Source organism: Octopus bimaculoides, chromosome 19 (assembly GCF_046866305.1).
Source record: "Octopus bimaculoides isolate indiv1 chromosome 19, ASM4686630v1, whole genome shotgun sequence".
Taxonomy (NCBI): Eukaryota; Metazoa; Mollusca; class Cephalopoda; order Octopoda; family Octopodidae; genus Octopus; species Octopus bimaculoides.
In genome coordinates, this window is record NC_142946.1 from 47,470,215 (window position 1) to 47,488,738 (window position 18,524).

The window sequence follows — 18,524 nt, forward strand, 5'->3', positions numbered from 1 at the left end:
TATATATATATATATATATATATATATATATATATATATGGCGATTCTTTCTTGTCTTGGGATTCATGGTCAAACGGCTGGGTGGAATTGCGCGAAAATCTACACAGATGTGTAGAATGATCCGGTGGTGGTGCACGGGTTTGTATTTTTTTCATAGCTTCCATGGTTACCGAGATAATCTACTACAATAACACTCTTGTGTTTATGAATGAGAAAGGAAGGGGTGATATCATATTTTTCTTAGCTCCAATGGTTACCAAGATAATCTATTACAGTTACACTCTTGTGTATATATATATATATATATATTATGTGTGCGTCTTGGAGTCTGTGTTTGTCACCTCACCATCGCTTGACAACTAATGTTGGTGTGTTTAAGTCTCCGTAACCTAGCAGTTCGGCAAAAGAGGTGTATATGGGGATGTTTACACACACGCGCGCGTGCGCGTGAAGGGCTTCCACATAATTGTCAAATTCACGCGCTAGGCATTGATCGTACAGTGGAGCTGAACCTAAAACCCCTTTGGTAAAAGCAACCTTCTGAACCACACAGCCAAGCCTACGCCTCCACACAGTCACACAAATTAATTATTGCTTTCAAATTTTAGCACAAGGCCAGCAATTTCGGAGGGAGGATGTAAGTCGATTACATCGACCTCGGTACTCAACTGGCACTCATTTTATCGACCCCGAAGTGACGAAAAGCAAAGTCGACCTCGGTAGAATTTGAACTCAAAACGCAAAGGCAAACGAAACGTCACGAAGCATTTTGCCCGGCGTGCTACCAATTCTACCAGCTTATACAATTTAAGTATTGATTTTCAAATTCTGGCACAAGGCCAGCAATTTTGTGGGCGGTGTAGGTCAATTAGATCGACGCCAGTGGTCAACAGGTACATATTTTATCGACCTCGAAAGGATGAAAGGCGGAGCCGACCGCGGCGGAATTTGAACTCAACTTAGAATGTAAACGCAAACGAACTGTTGCTAAGCATTTTGCCTGGCGCACCAACGATTCTGGTTGCTCACCGCCTTATACAAATTAAAGATTAAATGAAAAGAAAATTTTAATAAAATAAAAGGGAAAAGCAAATCCTGCCGATAGGAATGTCGAGACTAATTTAGTCAGAGGCAAATTTTAAAATGCTTATTTTTATTGTACATTTTTGTTTTTTACTTCAATAATTTCTCACCACTCCTCGAGCGTTCGCATAGCATTCTTCTTCTTAAGATTAACGCAGCTGGTTGACAAGCTGATAACATTTTAAATAATGTGTTTGTTAGCCTAACAGGCAATACACACCACAATACACTTGAAAATACTGAAACAAATCTGTTTCTTTTTTGTTTTTTTCTTTTTACCCCTTAAATGAAAAATATAAAATATTTCAATTATTTAATCGCCTTAAAAATAAAAAAACAAAGTAAAGAAGCAATTTTGTAAAATTGAACCACATCTCGGCTGGCTTATATATATATATATATATATATATGTACACATATATATGTAACATATGGTATAATTATAAACAGAGCAAATTTTAGCCAATTCTCCGCTGACTGACAAAATGGCGAACAACCTTAATCGATTTTCGAACCTTATTGGGTTCTCATCAGGTGTCCACATCATTCTGACAGTTTCCAGAGAAAGGAATTATATGTAATGGCCATTATTTTAAACCTGTTTCTTATATATCACTCTGAAAAAAAACATCTTATCTGGGGCCTATCCATGGATTTACAATATAGAATTGTGATGGATCATAACTAGGAATCCTACCAAAAGGTTATTTGAAATTCTTATATTGTTAGCCTGGTGTGCCAACCGAAAGCTAATGAAGTATTTTTCCCGGGTTGATAATCCCGCACTATTTGTTATATATATATATATATATGTATATATATATATATATATATTCAGTTGCAGGATTCGTAAAATCAAAGTATTTCAACGTGTAGAACGCCAGAAAAGACCTAGTAACTTTCTTGCAATATTCAGTTGTCTGCTGGTTGTGTACTGTAAGTATATACTGAATATATATACACCTACACGTCTATCCGTATATAAGTACACACAGACAAATGAATATTTACATATATAGGTACCGATTTAACACAAACCTATGGGTGGTTTGAAGTGTAACGTACGTATAAAAGAACATAAGTGGTGTTTAAAATTCAGTTTTTGTGAATTTTAAACCCTATTTGTGTGTGTGTGTTTGTTTTGAGATGTATCTTACAGAATACATTTTAAAACTAGTTTCTAGCTATCGCTGTGATATTTAAAATACATTGGACGAATGTGGGCCAATGTCTGTTTTCATCATTCCACAGGTAGAAAAGAACGATTCGCTTGATCTAGTTTTGAATTCAGATAAGATCTAACCCACCTGCCTTTGATTGCTTCAGCCACACACGCAAATCCTGTTTTATCCATTCTACTAAAGATGCAGTACCAGTTTACACGGTTCATACTTTGATGTTATATAATCACAACACTAACTTCTTAAGAAAAACGATTTTTTAACCTAAATTCTTTTCTTCTTTCCATTAAAAATTCGACGTTGGGTCGAGGTAAGTTTCCAGAATGGCACAAACTTCTTTGACAAGTCTACCTTAGCACAAATCTTATAGTAAAATTGTCGAAATGGAGTAGCTTATCTAAATACTTCACCCGATTATTAACTTCGTCTTTCGATGACATTCTATAACATGGTGGCCTTGGTTGAGAGATCAAAAGATTCCCAGCTCTGTCGTATGGTAATCTTGGTTGAGAGATCATGAGAATTCCATCTGTGATATTTTTCGTCATGCTTGGCGTATTCAGAATTTACATTATCCAAAATTTCTTTCCTCACTAGCCAAGGCTGTGGTTTGAGGGAGATGCGGTTGCTATTTATACCAGGTTGAATAATTCTGTACAATTTCCTTTGTTCGCCCCCGTCATTATATATATATATATATATATATATATATATATATATATATATGCGTGTATGTGTATGTGTGTAAACATGGGATTGATTAATAGCTAGTTTTATTTTAATTTCGATACAAGGTCAGCCGCTTTGAGGGGAGGGGAGATTCGATTACATGCTCAACTAGTAATTATTTTTATCGACCCAATATGATGAAAAGCAAAGTCAACCCCGGCGGCAAATGAACTCAAAGTACCACTAAGCACTTTATCCAGCGTATTAACGATTCTGCCAGCTCACCAACTTTATAACAATAATAATAATAATTTCTACTATAGGCACAAGGCCAGTAATTTTAGGAAAGGAGCGGGGTCAAACGGTACATATTTTAATGAGCCCGAAAGGATGAAATGCAAAGTCTACTTCGGCAGAATTTGAAATGAGACGGACGAAATGTCCCTAAATATTTTGCAATAATAACCTTTCTTATTAGAGACACAAGACCTGAGATTTTGTGGGTAGGGGATAGTTGATTACATCGACTCCAGGGTTCAACTTACACTTATTTTATCGACTCCGAAAAGATGAAAAGCAACGTCGACTTCGGCAGAATGTGAACTCAGAACGTAGAGCATTTTGTCCGACGTGCTAACGATTCCGCCACTCTCAACATCCACCCGTTTGAGCGACTCAATCGCTCATCACACACAGATATTGAGACAGATTTATTTCATCCACATTTTTTAATGAATCGTAGTTTCACTTTCGCTTTGCTGGTTTGAAAATTTTGATTCTAGACTACCAACCAACAACTTTAGATTCCAAACCATGTGTGTTGAAGTTTGAAAAACAATAAAAAGTTTCAGCAGTCCTGCATTAATTTAATATATTGATGTATGGGAGACTTGTGCGTGTGTTTAAGGATTGCCATTATTATCAGCTCCATGGAATCCTCCATGGATTCCATAGGTTAGCAGGATCTGACGAGCCCAAAACCCACATCATACTCTGATATCTGCTGGAAGCCCTCACCTAACGTCAACCACTTTACAATGAGTACCTAGTGCTTGGGTGGCGGGTGTCTTTTTTTTATCGCACTAGCACTGGTGAGGTCACCATACAGCTGCAAGATTAAGATCTCTTTGGATTGAGTGGAGCTACAGTAGAACTTTAGGCCATATCTATTATTATGCAAATGAAGTTTGGCCAACTCACATGTGGATTTGTGCATAGCAACCAGGAGACAAAAAAATACACAGGAAGTACCGAGATAAAAGCTTTTACAAATGAGGAATTTAAAAGAATGTTAGTTTCCATGGTGTATGAATAATTTTGGGGACGACTGTATAGTCAGTAGATATTCTTGTGATCTCAGCTGAGTGAGTCTTTGGAATGCAGTTGTAGCTACGATAGGAAAATGCTTTCATCGGGAGAGTTCTTCGGTGATCGTGAAACTTACCCGACATTGAAAAGGGTCTCAAAGTCTTGTTGACTATACTACTAAGAAATATCAGTTTCAAAGATTGGCACAAACCAGCAATTTCAGGAGCAGAATAAGCTGATTACATCAACTCTGAAAGGATAAACGGTAAAGTCGACCACGGCAGAACTTGAACTCAGAACGTAAAGACAGACGAAATACCGCTAAGCATTTCGCCCGGCGTGCTAACGTTTCTGCCAGCTCGACGTCTTATGTTACTAAGAAATATTGCCTCATGATTTCTTAGGCTTTGACTTAAATGAAATTAGGATTCACATCAAAAGATTTTTTTTTTAATATAGAAGACATCGTCATCCTCGTTTAACGTCAGTGTTCCTGGCTGGTATGGGTTGGACGGTTTGACATGATATGATAGATCCAAAGACTGCATTGGGTTCCAATGTCTGCTTTGGTATGGTTTCTACGGCTGGATAACCTAACACCATCGTTCCAACAGTACTGCAACTAGCAAGACTACGAAGGCCGAGGAAAAGTGGTTTGGCTTCATGCTCGGATGGGAGGGGGGGGGGGTGGATTAACACATGAGCGAAAGAAGGGCAGGGCAAGATCATGTAGAGGAGTTACATAGCTTCTCTCATTTAGGGGGGAGATAGAGGGAGGGAGAGAGAGAGAGAGAGAAAATGAACAGCAGAAGCTGCAGAGAGATAGTGGCAATGAAGTGTCCAGGTGATTCCTGAAGGAACAAAGTGAATAGAAGAGTGATGGTGGTGGAGATGGGGGGGGGGCATTTTTTGAACGATCACAAGTAAAACCCATGAAGTGAAATGAATTCAAAAACTAAAGAAATTACAATTCTTCAATAATTTTATTTTCAGTAAACAGGAATGTTAGACGCCATTTTTGTTGAATAAAGCTTGATACTTTGACCAAGGTAATTCGTCAGTCCTCTTTGACTAATGAAGGAATTGAGGAGAAATGGATACCAAAATGATTGAAATCAATATTTCAGATTTAATCAAAATGACTGAATTGCTTCCTTAAGGAGATTAAGTTTTAAACCCTTGCAGTCTCTACACCAAGCAGATTGGTAAAAAAGGGTTAATGTTTGATCGACGTCATCATACTACAGATAGCAACATGCTTTTATGGATCTCGATGGTATAACACGGTGACCAAACAGAACTGTGAACGGAAACATTTTTAAGTACAATTGAGCTTTTTATCTTACAAACCAAAAGAGAATGAATGAAATTTAATCGAGAATCTTGCGACTTTTTCCAAAACTCATTCCAGCTTGTGATGCTCCTTTGTTAGTACCATACTGAAGACTAATAACACTGCTTCCAGCATTCAGCTGTTCCTCTGTGAAGTTCCTGACATTAGCTTGAGATTCTTGTGGTCCAAAACCAATTTCTCCATTTGTGCGAGCCTACAAAAGTGGGGGAAAAAAATATTAGTATTCGTATAAATCTGAAGATATTTTGCCCCAAAATATTTAGTGTGCACGAGGAAACTATACAAAACAATGTCTATTTTCCCCTAGGCCCCGTTATAACTTTACAGAAAAATTTATGCCCCACCGGTGGTTGGATAAAAACAAATTTCAAATATTCTATTATAATTATTTTATACAAAAGAATCTACCAGTAACTCTTAAGTACCGACTATCGACTTCTCGAAATTATATACTTTCTGTAAAGAAATATCCGCACTGTTGTTGTTGGCACTCCGTCGCTTACGACGTCGAGGGTTCCTGTTGATCCGATCAACGGAACAGCCTGCTCATGAAATTAACGTGCAAGTGGCTGAGCACTCCACAGACACGTGTACCCTTAACGTAGTTCTTGGGGATATTCAGCGTGACAAGAATGACCCTTTGAATTACAGGCACAACAGAAACAGGAAGTAAGAGTGAGAGAAAGTTACAGGGCTTAGAAAAACTGAAGAACCTCTGCAATAAGTGTGTGAATTTGAGTGGGGGGGGGGATATGTTGAATAAGATCATCAACTGATCCAACCCACCTGTATTTTCTTTTACCCAAAGCCAGGAGCTTTTTCAGCACCCCTTTGTATACAACACATATCTATATACTTAAGTGTGAAGGCACATGGCTCAGTGGTTAGAGCGTCGAGCTTACGATCGCGAGGTTGTGAGTTCGAATCCCGGATCGAGCTGCATGTTGTGTTCTTGAGCAAGACACTTTATTTCACGTTGCTCCAGTTCACTCAGCTGTAGAAACGAGTTGCGACATCACGGGTGCCAAACTGTATCGGCCTTTGCCTTTCATTGGATAACAATGGTGGCATGGAGAGGGGAGGCCGGTATGCATGGGCGACTGCTGGTCTTCCATAAACAACCTTGCCCGGACTTGTGCCTCAGAGGGGAACTTTCTAGGTGCAATCCCATAGCCAGTCATGACCGAAGGGGGTCTCAGCATATACTTAAGTATCTATACGTATATAAAACAGACATATCTATGTGTGTGTGTGTGTGTGTGTGTGTGTGTGTGTGTGTGTGTGTGTGTGTGTGTGTGTGTGTGTGTGTGTGTGTGTGTGTGTGTGTGTGTGTGTGTGTGTGTGTGTGTGTGTGTGTGTGTGTGTGTGTGTGTGTGTGTGTGTGTAACGCATTTATATACACACCATAATGTTTCCATCAATAGAGTGTGACCTACCTTTCGGCCTAAACCCTGTAAACAAACAACAACTTGGTTAAGATTTTGTGCTTCGGTAAGATCAATTGTTGAGAATAGCTCGTGGTCTGGTACACCATAGGATTTTAACTTTGCAAGAAAGATTTCTATCAATTCCATTTTTTTAAACATCATCGTTGGTCGCTTTGCAAGTTTGTTCGTGTTGATACAGCCAGGTTGCAACACGTTGATGAGTCTACAAATAAAAAGGATACAAATGTAAAGTAAAGCAGCTTCTCCAGGAAAGATGGGACAATATTTGAAAAGATTGAAAAAGTGATTTGAATATATTGTGCGGTAGGAAGTGTGTTTCCCAACCATATGATCTCGGGTTCGGTCCCACAGTTTGGCTCTTTGGGCAAGTGTCTTCTACTATTGCCTCTGGTCAACCAAAGCCTTCTGAGTGAATCTGGTACACGGAAACAAAGAACCTCGTCGCGTGCGTCGCCACTGTTTGACAGCTAGTGTTGGTTTGTTTACGTCCCTTCAGTCCCACGGCATGGCACCTCGAGCAAGTGTCTTGTGCTATAACCCCGGATCGACCAAAGCCTTGTGAGTGGATTTGGTAGACAAAAACTGAAACAATCCTGTCGCGCGCGTGTCCTACCACCGCTTTACGGCCAGTGTTGGTTTGTTAACGTCCCCTTAATATAGCGGTTCGGCATAAGAGACCAACAAAATAAGTACCAGACTTTCAAAACAAAAACTAAGTACTGGCGTCGATATGTCCGGTTACTCAAGGCAGTACTCCAGTACCTTACCCTACTTATCTTACCCTTTCAGTTCATCTTTACTATCGACCATACTCCCACTCTTCTTCGCTACGTTTACCTCTATTCCCCCATCTCTCGCTTTCCTCTCATTCTCTCGCAAACTTTATCCGTCCCACTTTTCCCGATCTTTTGTCCCCGCGCTCTTTTCTATTCACCTTCTTGTAACATGAGTGTATGCTCTGACACCTCGTCACCACAATATCTCTTTCAAATTCCACTCCAGTTACTCACACAGGTTAGCTCTGTGCCTTCCATCTCTACAACATTCTCACTCCAGTCGGGAGGTTTGTTAGTCTTGCGAGTTACATGAAGACCTCACTAATGCTGTTAGCACGAAAAAAAGTCATCAAGTACACATTGTAAACTGGATGATATTAAAGGGGATCCAGCATCAGAAACTATGCCAAAAATTGGAATCTGTTAATCCGTTCAGTCAACGCTAACGTGGAAGGCAGACGTTAAATAATAATGACGTTTTCTGACATGTATAGTTTGAATTGTATCCTGTTGAATCTTTCAAGGTGAAAAAAAACTAAAATGAAAATAAAATGAGCAAATTGAAAGCGGAAATGATAACCGTCAGAATAGGAGATGAATAAAAGAATTTGAAACTTCCTTCAATTGTTCATTTGAGTATTAACATCATTTGGATCCTTAAAATTCGGCTGTTACTAGGAGCCTCGTGATGTAATCTGATATAATCTAATTCGGCACTTAGTGCCAAATTCTGCTTCATCTCTAATTCAAAAAACTACATTAAATCTATGAGTAATCTCTTTCACAAAGAGATAAAAACAATTGTTGGTCGGCTAAGGATTATGGATTAGCTTGTTTACTTCGTATACATTCTCGTTTATCACTGATTCATTATCACAGATGCGAGTTAACGCGATACGCTCAATTGTGATCCATGTTACGCTTAACACGAGTTGATCCGTGATAACACACACAAAGTATCAGTTAGGCCAAGGCTATAGCGGAACACACTCGCCAAATGTGTCGTTCAGTTGGACTGAACCCCAAACTAGGTGGCTGAAAAGCAAACATTAACCACACATCCATCGTTTAAATTCACTCTGCAGACGCGCTTTGAGAAATCACAACCAGCTTGGATGTATAGAATACAAACGAAGTGGACAGCTTTATGCTCCATCAAAGAGTTAAATGGGATCAAATGAAATACTGATTCTAAAGTTTAGCTGCAAAAAAGAAAACACTGGAAACGCGAACGTTCGACTAAATGAAAAGAAAGAAAAAAAGAGAACAGAGCTAAAGACAATGCACTTACTTAGCTAGAAGGAATCCGTCAGAGAGTACGCTTTCAAAGTTCGCACGATCACCAGAAACGTCGAATTGTTGAGGCTCACCATGTTTTTCTAAAACGGTTTGGATCCATTGAAGACCTTCTGATGCCAGCGCTTCATCGTATTTTGAATCCACCTAAAAAAAAGTCATTAAAAATAAATTATCGGATTTCGTTCCCCCCCCCCCCCACCTAATACATGTGCTATCAGTCGTTAAAGCTAAAAGCAGATATGTTTAAGCCCCAAGAACACGTGTTGCTCGTCTAACGATATTAATGCCAAAAGTGCAACCATTTTTTAGTGCGAATTTACTGTAATACTGACGCTCCTTGGTAACTAAATATTCCACTGGCATCTCATTCGCTTGAAGGCTCTCCCTTCCTACCAGCAGAGTAGTAAGAGCCCTCAGTACACTAAGGTGGGGCAAATATACATATAGACCCCATCCTGCCTTAGCAGACACGACAGCTCAGGGTGAGGGGGAATTTTGCGCCCCTTCATATCTCCATTCAAGACCCAACTCCACTCCCCCCCCTCTCCTGCCGTGTCTCTGCTGCTTCCAACTATCGTCTTTCGAGACATTGTCGTGAAAGCCTGAGGAAGGTTCTCAGCCAACAAGAAAACAAATCATAACCAGACAAATAATTGTAACCATTAATCTAAAATTGTGAGCATTCTTTCAACGTCATAATATATTACGAACGGTAGAGCTATAAAATTTTTGTACATTTAGTTACGTCCCTTTGAGTTTTGCGTTCATGTCCTCCTCCTACCACCATCACCGAGATTGACTTAACCTTGTATTGTTCAGAGGACAATAAATTTCAACGAATCTTACTGAGGATTTATCCGTCCCTGTATTAAAAATTTGACTTTGCATGTTAGAGACAAATAGTGCAAAGAAATCTATTCTTAAATTAAAAAATATTTAATCTTTTAGCATTTAAACAGGTCATACCAGGCCCAAATATTCTGTTTCATGTTCAAAGTGGCCAGATCTGGACCTTTCAAACCTACCCTAAAATGTCATTCGGAAAATAATTACATCATCGAAGTCTCGAAACTTCGAAATAATGCATGGATAATTCAGAACAATGTGGATGGAGTAATCTGAATGCTAACAGGTTGAATTTCAAGATACACATTCGGGAACAATGCAAGTGCCAGCTTTCAAATTGAAACCGAACTAGTTTTTATGCAATGACAATATATATATATATATATATATATATATATTTATATATATATATATATATATATATATATATATATATATTTATATATATATCGATTGAGTAAAATAGAGTTTAATAGTCACTATGCCGCCAGCTTGACAGGTGACAGGTTGTTCTAAATTTATTTATTCTCATAGAGATATTGTATGGCTGTGATGAACTATTTGGAAGTATTAAGTTGCTCACACGACCTCTTATTCATAAAGTTTATCTTGATTGTTAAAGACAAGCCCAACTTATAAACAAGACATTAGCCGCTATGTTAAACATCAGCTAACTTGCACATTCCTTTCCTTTTAAGGAAAGGCTATAACAAAAAATTGTTTGTCATAGCAATGGCTGACGAGTCAACAGTGAAAATTTCTCCGGACTGCGACATCAAATAAGAAAGAAAAAAAAAGGGCTATGTAACTGTTGGCAGCTGATACTTTATGACGTCAGCATAGGTCAAGGGTAGACTGTCAACAGTTGGAACAGCCAATGTCTTGATACATATCTTAAATGTGAAGAAGCTTCAAGACGGACGCTATTACATTTTGTCTAGTTGACGCCAGAGTCGTTTTAGTCTATGATAATACCATTCAAGATGTTTTTACATGATTATAAATCAGTCCTGTATTTGATTCGTACAGAATCGACCCGGAAATTTTAAAAGAAGCGTTAAAGTGTGTAACGTAGTGCCTTGCAGTTAATTACAACTGCTTAGGTTACGAGTTCAAACATCAGCAAGGTCAACTTTTATCAGTCAACTTTCGGGGGACAGGGTTGATAAAATAAAGTAGCAGTCAGGTACGAGGTAGAGATATATAATTCCTTTTTAGGAAATTTGAGTACGAATTTCACGGGCAGCCTTCGACTTTTTCAAGCCAAAGAGTGAAACCCAATATTATTTATAGCTCTATCTGCTTCGAGGTCCACCTTTCAAAGGAAGGTTATTTCACGTTCTCCCGAAGTTTACAAATTCTTATGACGTCAGTGTGTGTGTGTGTGTGTGTTCCTATAAAGCGGTCTAGATGTGAATTGAAGCATAATTAAAGACTTAGACATGATGTAATAAAGAAATATATTTTTTACATTTAAAATAATTCGACATCAGGCTGGAGCTAAATACAAAATACTTGAAGCTTTTTGCATGGAAGAAAAGCCAAGAGAGTGATGGAGCTTCCTTGACAACATCACCCATTGCTTTTACCATAATTTCATTACGAGATTGTACCCCTCCCGTCCATCCTCATGACAAAGAATTATTCCAAATTTGATCGCCCAGAAAGAATTACGTCGTTTGGAAACGAAAAGTTCGTGTTTCGATGCGTGGCAGCGATTCGAAAGTTTGAGAGGACTTGTACAATTCTGAAAATGATTTTTAAAATTTTATTGGTGGAGATGATAACTGACAAGAACCAATCACAAATATGAAAATAGACTAGTGGCAATTCGGAGAACAATGGAGGAAGCAGGAGGAATAAAAAGAATATACGGCTTTAAGGGTTGAGATGCAACAACCAAGAATAATGGCTGAAAGAATCCAAGAAACTCAAATGTTATCTGTGAGATAACTACAGAATACGAAGAGAGAGTTTTGGGCGTCTTTACTTTCTCCATGCTAGATTTATTTGACAACTTTTAGTTTAGAAATGAAACCACTTAAACCGGTAACGTTGTTATAAACCGGCACGTAGCTGACACAGATGCTCTTAGGCAAGGCCATAAGTTATGCTTTTCATCAGAGATCGTTAGTCTTAACTAAAATAAATAAATAAATAAAAAAAATCAATGTTATAGATATTTGCCGGATGTTTATAGCTAAAATCGAACAAGAGATTGATGGATAGATAGACAGCTAATTTAAAGCGGGGGTGTTTTAACGTGCTTCTATTTCCCAATGGTAAAAGCAGCGTAAAGAAAATTAGTTTTGCACCCTCAAAACCACTTAGCCTGCACGACTCTACCGAAAGGTCTCTTCGCCATTTTTCCCCCCAGAGATTTATTTGGTACATGACAGGAATATTGCCTGGTTCAATATATATATATAAGCCCTTCTCAATCTATTGATTCTCTCTGCAGATCGATAAAAGCAATCAGAAGAAAGTAATGAGAGTAAATGTTAGAAAGTATTTATTGCAGCATTAACACCATTGCTCCCGCTGAATATTAAATGCTTTATTCACAGCAACTAAACAAACAGGTTCTACACAGTAGTGTGACGTTCACAGCACAATACGGACAGCTGGCAGAGATGTTAGAACGCTAGAATAAGGTGCAGAAGCATTGTTATGTCATCAGGCGGGACGTTTTTGCGATATCTGTTCTGGACTAGTACATTCCGAGTTCAAAATCTGCTGAGGGCACCATATCAGTGAGGTGTACGAGACCGAGATTTTAAAAAGTTAAGGACAATTTCAAAGGCACGAACTACAATAAATCAGTATGATAATAATAATAATTATTATTATTATTATGATACTTTCTATTATGGGTACAAGGCTTGAAATTTCGGGGGAGTAAGTCGACTGGTAATTATTTCATCGACCCCGAAAAAATAAATTTGGCCTCGGCAGAATTTGAACGGAGACCGTAAAGAGCCGGAAAAAACGTCACTGAGCATTTTATCCGACGTGCTAACCATTCTACCAGCTCACCGCCTTAATGATGATAATACTGATGATGATGAGGATGAAGGCATTTCAAGAGTTCTGCTAAAGATACAAAGTTAAAGAATTTATTTTTGTTGTTTATTATTTCTTACATTTAAGGCGGCGAGATGGCAGAAACGTTAGCACGCCGGACGAAATGCTTATCGATATTTCGTCTGCCTTTACGTTCTGAGTTCAAATTCCGCCGAGGTCGACTTTGCCTTTCATCCTTTTTGGGGTCGATAAATTAGGTACCAGTTGCGTACTGGGGTCGGTCTAATCGGCTGGCCCCCCCCTTCCCCCAAAATTTCGGGCCTTGTGCCTAGAACAGAAAAAGTTATATTTTACATTTGATGCAAAATAAGAAAATTGAAATCAACCGTTTCTTAATTAACGTTGCATGTACTTTTATCATTTCTTAATTAGCACAGCATGTACTTATGTGTTTCATTAATTAATGCGGTGTGCCCTTTTCTTAATTAATGCAGCGTTCCAACCTTGATAACGCGACTAAATTTGATGTAAGAGTTAGCTTTCATTTTTGTTTCAGTCACTGGTCTGCAGCCTATGCTGGAGCAGCGTCTTGTAGGGTACAGTCGAACAAATCGACCCCAGAATTTATTTTTTTGAAGTCCGGTACTTATTCTAACGGTCTCTTTACCAAACTGCTAAGTTATGGGGACGCAAACAAACACTGCTCAAGTGGTTGGGCAATGGGAAAAAACAAAACATCTTTTGTTGCTGTATGACAAGAAGCTTGCTTTCGAAGCACATGGTTCTGGGTGCGTTGCACCTTGGGCCAGTGTCTTCTACTGTAGCCTCGGGCCGACCAAAGCCGTGAGAGTGGATTTGGTAGACGGAAACTGAAAGAAGCCCGATGTTTGTGTGTTTACGTTCCCGTAACTTAGCGGTTTGGTAAAAGAAGCCGATAGAATAAGTACTAGGGTCGATTTGTTCGACTAAATGCAGTGCTCCAGTATGGCCGCAGTCAAATGACAAACAAATAAAAGATACACACACACGACGAACTTCCAGTTTCTTCTTACCAAATTCGCTAACAAGGCATTGATCGGCCCGTGGCTCCAGTCCAAGGTGCCGCGCGGCATGACTGAACTGGAAACGAAATGGTTGCAAAGCGAGCTTCTTAACTTCACAGCCGAAGTTATTTAGAAGCCCTTTTCTTATCAATAGTAAATGAAATAAAACCCAAGTCATTCTATAATAGTGTTCCTTATTTACATGCTGTGTTTCCCAATTTTGCAATATTAAATCCTGTATAGAATTTTCCTGAGTTTTACTGCAGGTAAAGAAAAAAATAGTAATCCGCCAACTTTTAAGCTTCGTAAAAAAGAAAAAAAAACACCAACGACAAAGTGAGACTATCGTTAACCCGGTTTAACGGAAACTTAACCGAGAGAGAATAGTTAACTAGGAGAGCCGAACTATACAAAATATTAATTACCCATGACAGATTTTAAATTGCCTCTTTCTTATCGCCACGCTTGTCGATTTTCCCGCCTTACACGTCATATACTAAAGTGACGCTAAACCAGGCGACCCAACGTGGTCGTTGCTACGTAGTCGCTTGATCTGCTAGAAAAAAAGCAACTGAATCTACCGCGAATTCTACCTTGCAGTCAAGTGGTACAGATAGAGTATGTACCGCTAAAGATAGTCCTCAAATGAACCTAATGGGCATCACCAAAGCTCGCTCAGGAAATGCCCTTTTCGTCCTCTTTTAGTTATGCAAATTCCTACAGTTAATCGAAAACATTTGGTAATGTTGTCCAAGGTACACTATTGCTGGAAATAAAAATAAAAGGATACGGGATGATCTTTAACCCTAGGTTTTCTTTATCAGGTTAGACGAGGATGGTGAATAAACAATAATGTTTATTATCGTTAAATTAATTACAAGATATTAGGTTGGAGGGTGAGACGTGTAGAAAGTTGGATTATTGCCTTATTTTAAACGACAAACCACAAAGAAACAATTTGCGCTCAATAAAATTGGGAAAATGTTATCTTCAGCTCAAATTTAATAAAAAAAAATTTAAAAAAAGTAGAGACAAATCTATGATAAAACTTAATCCAGAGTCACCGTTTAGAAAAAAAGGTTTCGTGGTCTTTTTTGAAATCGTCACCAGAAAGTTTATCTGACGGAGTCGTAAATGGAGAAAAATACATAATTTTAGATGAACAAAAAAAAAAAAAAAAAGAAACTGAAGTGCAACCAAGAAATAAATCCATTGAAAAGACAAAAAAAAACGTAAATTCTTCAAAATTAAGCTTAAGGGAAGTTTGAGAATTTGGCAGATGGGTTTAAATTACGCAGAGTTCTTCAATGTTCGCCGCTGTTTTTCCCTATGACAGTCCTTATTGAGTAGGCCTATGGTTAAAGGTATTCCAGTCGCAATCATCGTGATTTCGGGAATGGTTAGGGGAGGAGTAGCATCTTGTTAAATTTCCTCCAACCACTTTATTTAATGTAGTTTTGCATTCGAGGACTTAAATTGCATTAATTTTTTTTTCCCCGAGAAATTAGTTTTTTCATCGATTTAAACAAAAAAAAAATTAATGCAAAACTACATTAAAAAAAAAATCTGAAAATTTGTAAAATTTCAAGTGGTTGGATGAAATTTAACAAGATGCTCCCCCCCCCAACCATCCCCGACATCACGACGATTGCGACTGGAATACCTTTAACCATAATCAAGAAGAAGTTACAAGTATTTAAAGTTATATAATCTTAATCAATCGGAAGCCTTGACGGTACACCTAGAACTACATTATCCAAAGTGTCCATAGAATTTTAGAACAGTAGAACTGGAGAAATATTTGGCTGTTTTTTGGGAGTTTTTTTTAAGCAAATCAAATGAGTGAGCTACTGATTAGACTGCAATAATGATAGAAAATGTCACTGCAGAAGTTTCGTGTTTTGGTTGTCAATACTGTCCACTCCTGCTGTTAGATTCCATTGAGAAAACGCTTGTTCATTCAGAATTTCATTTGCAAAAACATTCAAAATATTTTCTGCATTTGTAATTAACATGAGCAAAGCAGGGATATTAATTACCGAAGTGCATATCTTAATTAACTAATTATTTCAGATGTTGGCCTTCTCCATCGATTTTTTTTTTTTTACCCGGTTTTATAGTGAAGGTACGAATTTCATTTAAAAAAAATTAATAAATCGCCGCTAATGAAGTATTTGAATAATTATACTAAGTTATTAGTATTATTAATATTCGGTTATCATTTGTAATAATTAATTAAATTCCGCCTTTCGCACACTCACTGAAAAAGGGAAAACTCTACCTTTTCATGGGGGTCCCGGAATCGGGAAAAGAAAATGGGGGGAGGGGTGAAAAATTGCGAATTATTAAAAACTTAACATCGGATAAAATATATTAAGTAAATAAATAAAACTTACTTTGGCTTGAACATCAGCACTTATTCCACTTTTTTTGGCACGGTTATTCATTTTTAGAAATGCTTAAGTTCCAAACGAATTTAAAGTTAGAAAAAAGATTTCTTTTCTGTTTTTTGATCAAATGAATGAAGCTCCAAGGCGACTGCGGACGTTGTCTGTAACAGGCGAGCTGTGCTTTACTCTTTATTTATAATCAAACACCAACTACTAACTGACTCACAATTTGTTCACGTGATCAGTAAGTAGAAGGGAGGGAGAGAGAGACAGAAAGAGAGATGTAAGTCGGCGGGGGATAGAGGAAGAACTGCGCCCACATTTTAAACTGAAATAACAAATAAAACGAGTTTTTTTTCCTTAACTGGTTAAAAATAAAAAGTAGCTAAGGATGAACTGATTGTGGAAGTCGCTTTCCTCACATTCTGGGCGGCGAAAAAAATTACTGTCATATCATTTTGAATTCTCTCTCGCTCTCTCTCTCTCTCTCGCTCTCTATCTCTCTTTCTTTCACATACACACACAGAAGAAAATACTTGACCTGCCCATATAAGGACGGATATTTATAGCATTAAATGGGTCGAAAATACACGAATTTCAGTAGTTTATCAGTTGATTATTCAATACTTTACCGTTTTGGAATTAAATAGTTAATGATTCCCTATATGGATTGTGCCAGTGAAATACTCTGTTAATAAAGTCTTCATTTAACGAAACAATCTCTACATAATCTTTTTCTTTAAACCAGATGCATGAACGCTATCTTCCATTATATTTTTTATTTCCTTCAAGTTTTCCACTATCCCAAAGAGTTTGCAAACATGTATTTTAGAAGTTTGCTTATCACTTAACTTAGTGAAACGTTATTTACAAAATGTATTGAAATAGTTGCATTTTAAAGTTTAAAAAAAAAATTGAAAAGAGAAAACAGGTGCAACAATACTCAACAGGCTGTAATAACATCTAAATATCAAACCATTACGTGTTGTCTTTCTCTAAAACATGTTGTTGCATCTCAAGTGGTTTAATAAGTGTCTTGAGTTTTCTGTTGTAATTCCATTCACGTTTATCATACTCTACACGAATGATATTAGTTTCAAATTTTGATACAAAGCCAGCAAATTCGGCGGAGGGGATAAGTCGATTACATCGACCCCCTCCCCCCACTGTTCAAATGGTTCTTAGTTCATCGACCCCGAAAGGATGAAAGGTAAAGTCGACCTCGGCGGAAATTGAAATCAGAACGTAAAGACGGATGAAATGTCGCGAAGCATTTTGCCGCGTTTGTTAATGATTCTGACAACTCATCACCGTAATTAACTTTAATTACTTCAGTACTTTGTTGGTACTTTAGAAATACCCAATTGACTCCAGTACTCGGCGTGTGCAATTAATAATATTCTTTTCTACTCTAGGTACAGGGCCCGAAATTTTGTGGGGAGGGGGCCAGTCGATTAGATCGACCCCAGTACGCAACTGACACTTAATTTATCGACCCGAAAGCATGGAAGGCAAAGTCCACCTAGGCGGAATTTGAGCTCAGAACATAAAGGCAGACGAAATACCGCTAAGCATTTTAATCCCAGTACTAGACGGGGGCAATTAATAATAATAAATTGACTCTAGAATTTGATGTACTTTAACTAACCAAAATATTTGGCTGGTACTTTAGGAATATTAAATCGACTCCAGTACTTAACAGGTACTTTAATAATATTAAAGGCGGCGAGCTGGCAGAAACGTTAGCACGCCGGGCGAAATGCTTAGCGATATTTCGTCTATCTTTGTGTTCTGAGTTCAAATTCCGCCGAGGTCGATTTTGTCTTTCATCCTTTCGGAGTTGATAAATTAAGTACCAGTTGCGTACTGGGATCGATCTAGTCGACTGCCACCCCACTAACCCCAAAATTTCGGGCCTTGTGTCTAGAGTAGAAAAGACTATTAAAAGTGAGCTAAGAACAGGAAAGATGAACGACTAAGTTGGCACCGGTGGGAACTGAAATCAAAACATTAAGATCCGAAATATCATTAAGAATTTTACCATTCGTTCTAGCAATTCTACCGTTCCGCCAACAAAACCATATTTCACAGAAGTAACAGGCT

General features: G+C 38.0%; 1 protein-coding gene across 1 annotated transcript; it reads right to left on the minus strand.

Moving 5' to 3' along the window:
* Positions 1 to 5,205: 5,205 nt before the first annotated feature.
* LOC128250045 (myophilin-like) lies at positions 5,206 to 16,586 on the minus strand. Its single transcript, XM_089337551.1, has 4 exons — positions 16,428 to 16,586; positions 9,111 to 9,262; positions 7,032 to 7,245; positions 5,206 to 5,788 (listed from the first exon to the last, which is right to left on the minus strand). Exons 1-4 carry the CDS (start codon positions 16,476 to 16,478, stop codon positions 5,612 to 5,614), a joined length of 594 nt encoding a protein of 197 aa, XP_089193677.1. The 5' UTR covers positions 16,479 to 16,586; the 3' UTR covers positions 5,206 to 5,611.
* Positions 16,587 to 18,524: the final 1,938 nt, after the last annotated feature.

Coding starts and splice junctions, on each gene's coding strand:
- LOC128250045 (XM_089337551.1), bottom strand. CDS start 16,478: ATGAATAACCGTGCCAAAAAAAGTGGAATAAGTGCTGATGTTCAAGCC. Junction 9,263..16,427: donor GTGCTGATGTTCAAGCCAAA/GTAAGTTTTATT, acceptor ACTTTTTTTTAG/GTGGATTCAAAATACGATGA. Junction 5,789..7,031: donor TACAGGGTTTAGGCCGAAAG/GTAGGTCACACT, acceptor CCACTTTTGTAG/GCTCGCACAAATGGAGAAAT.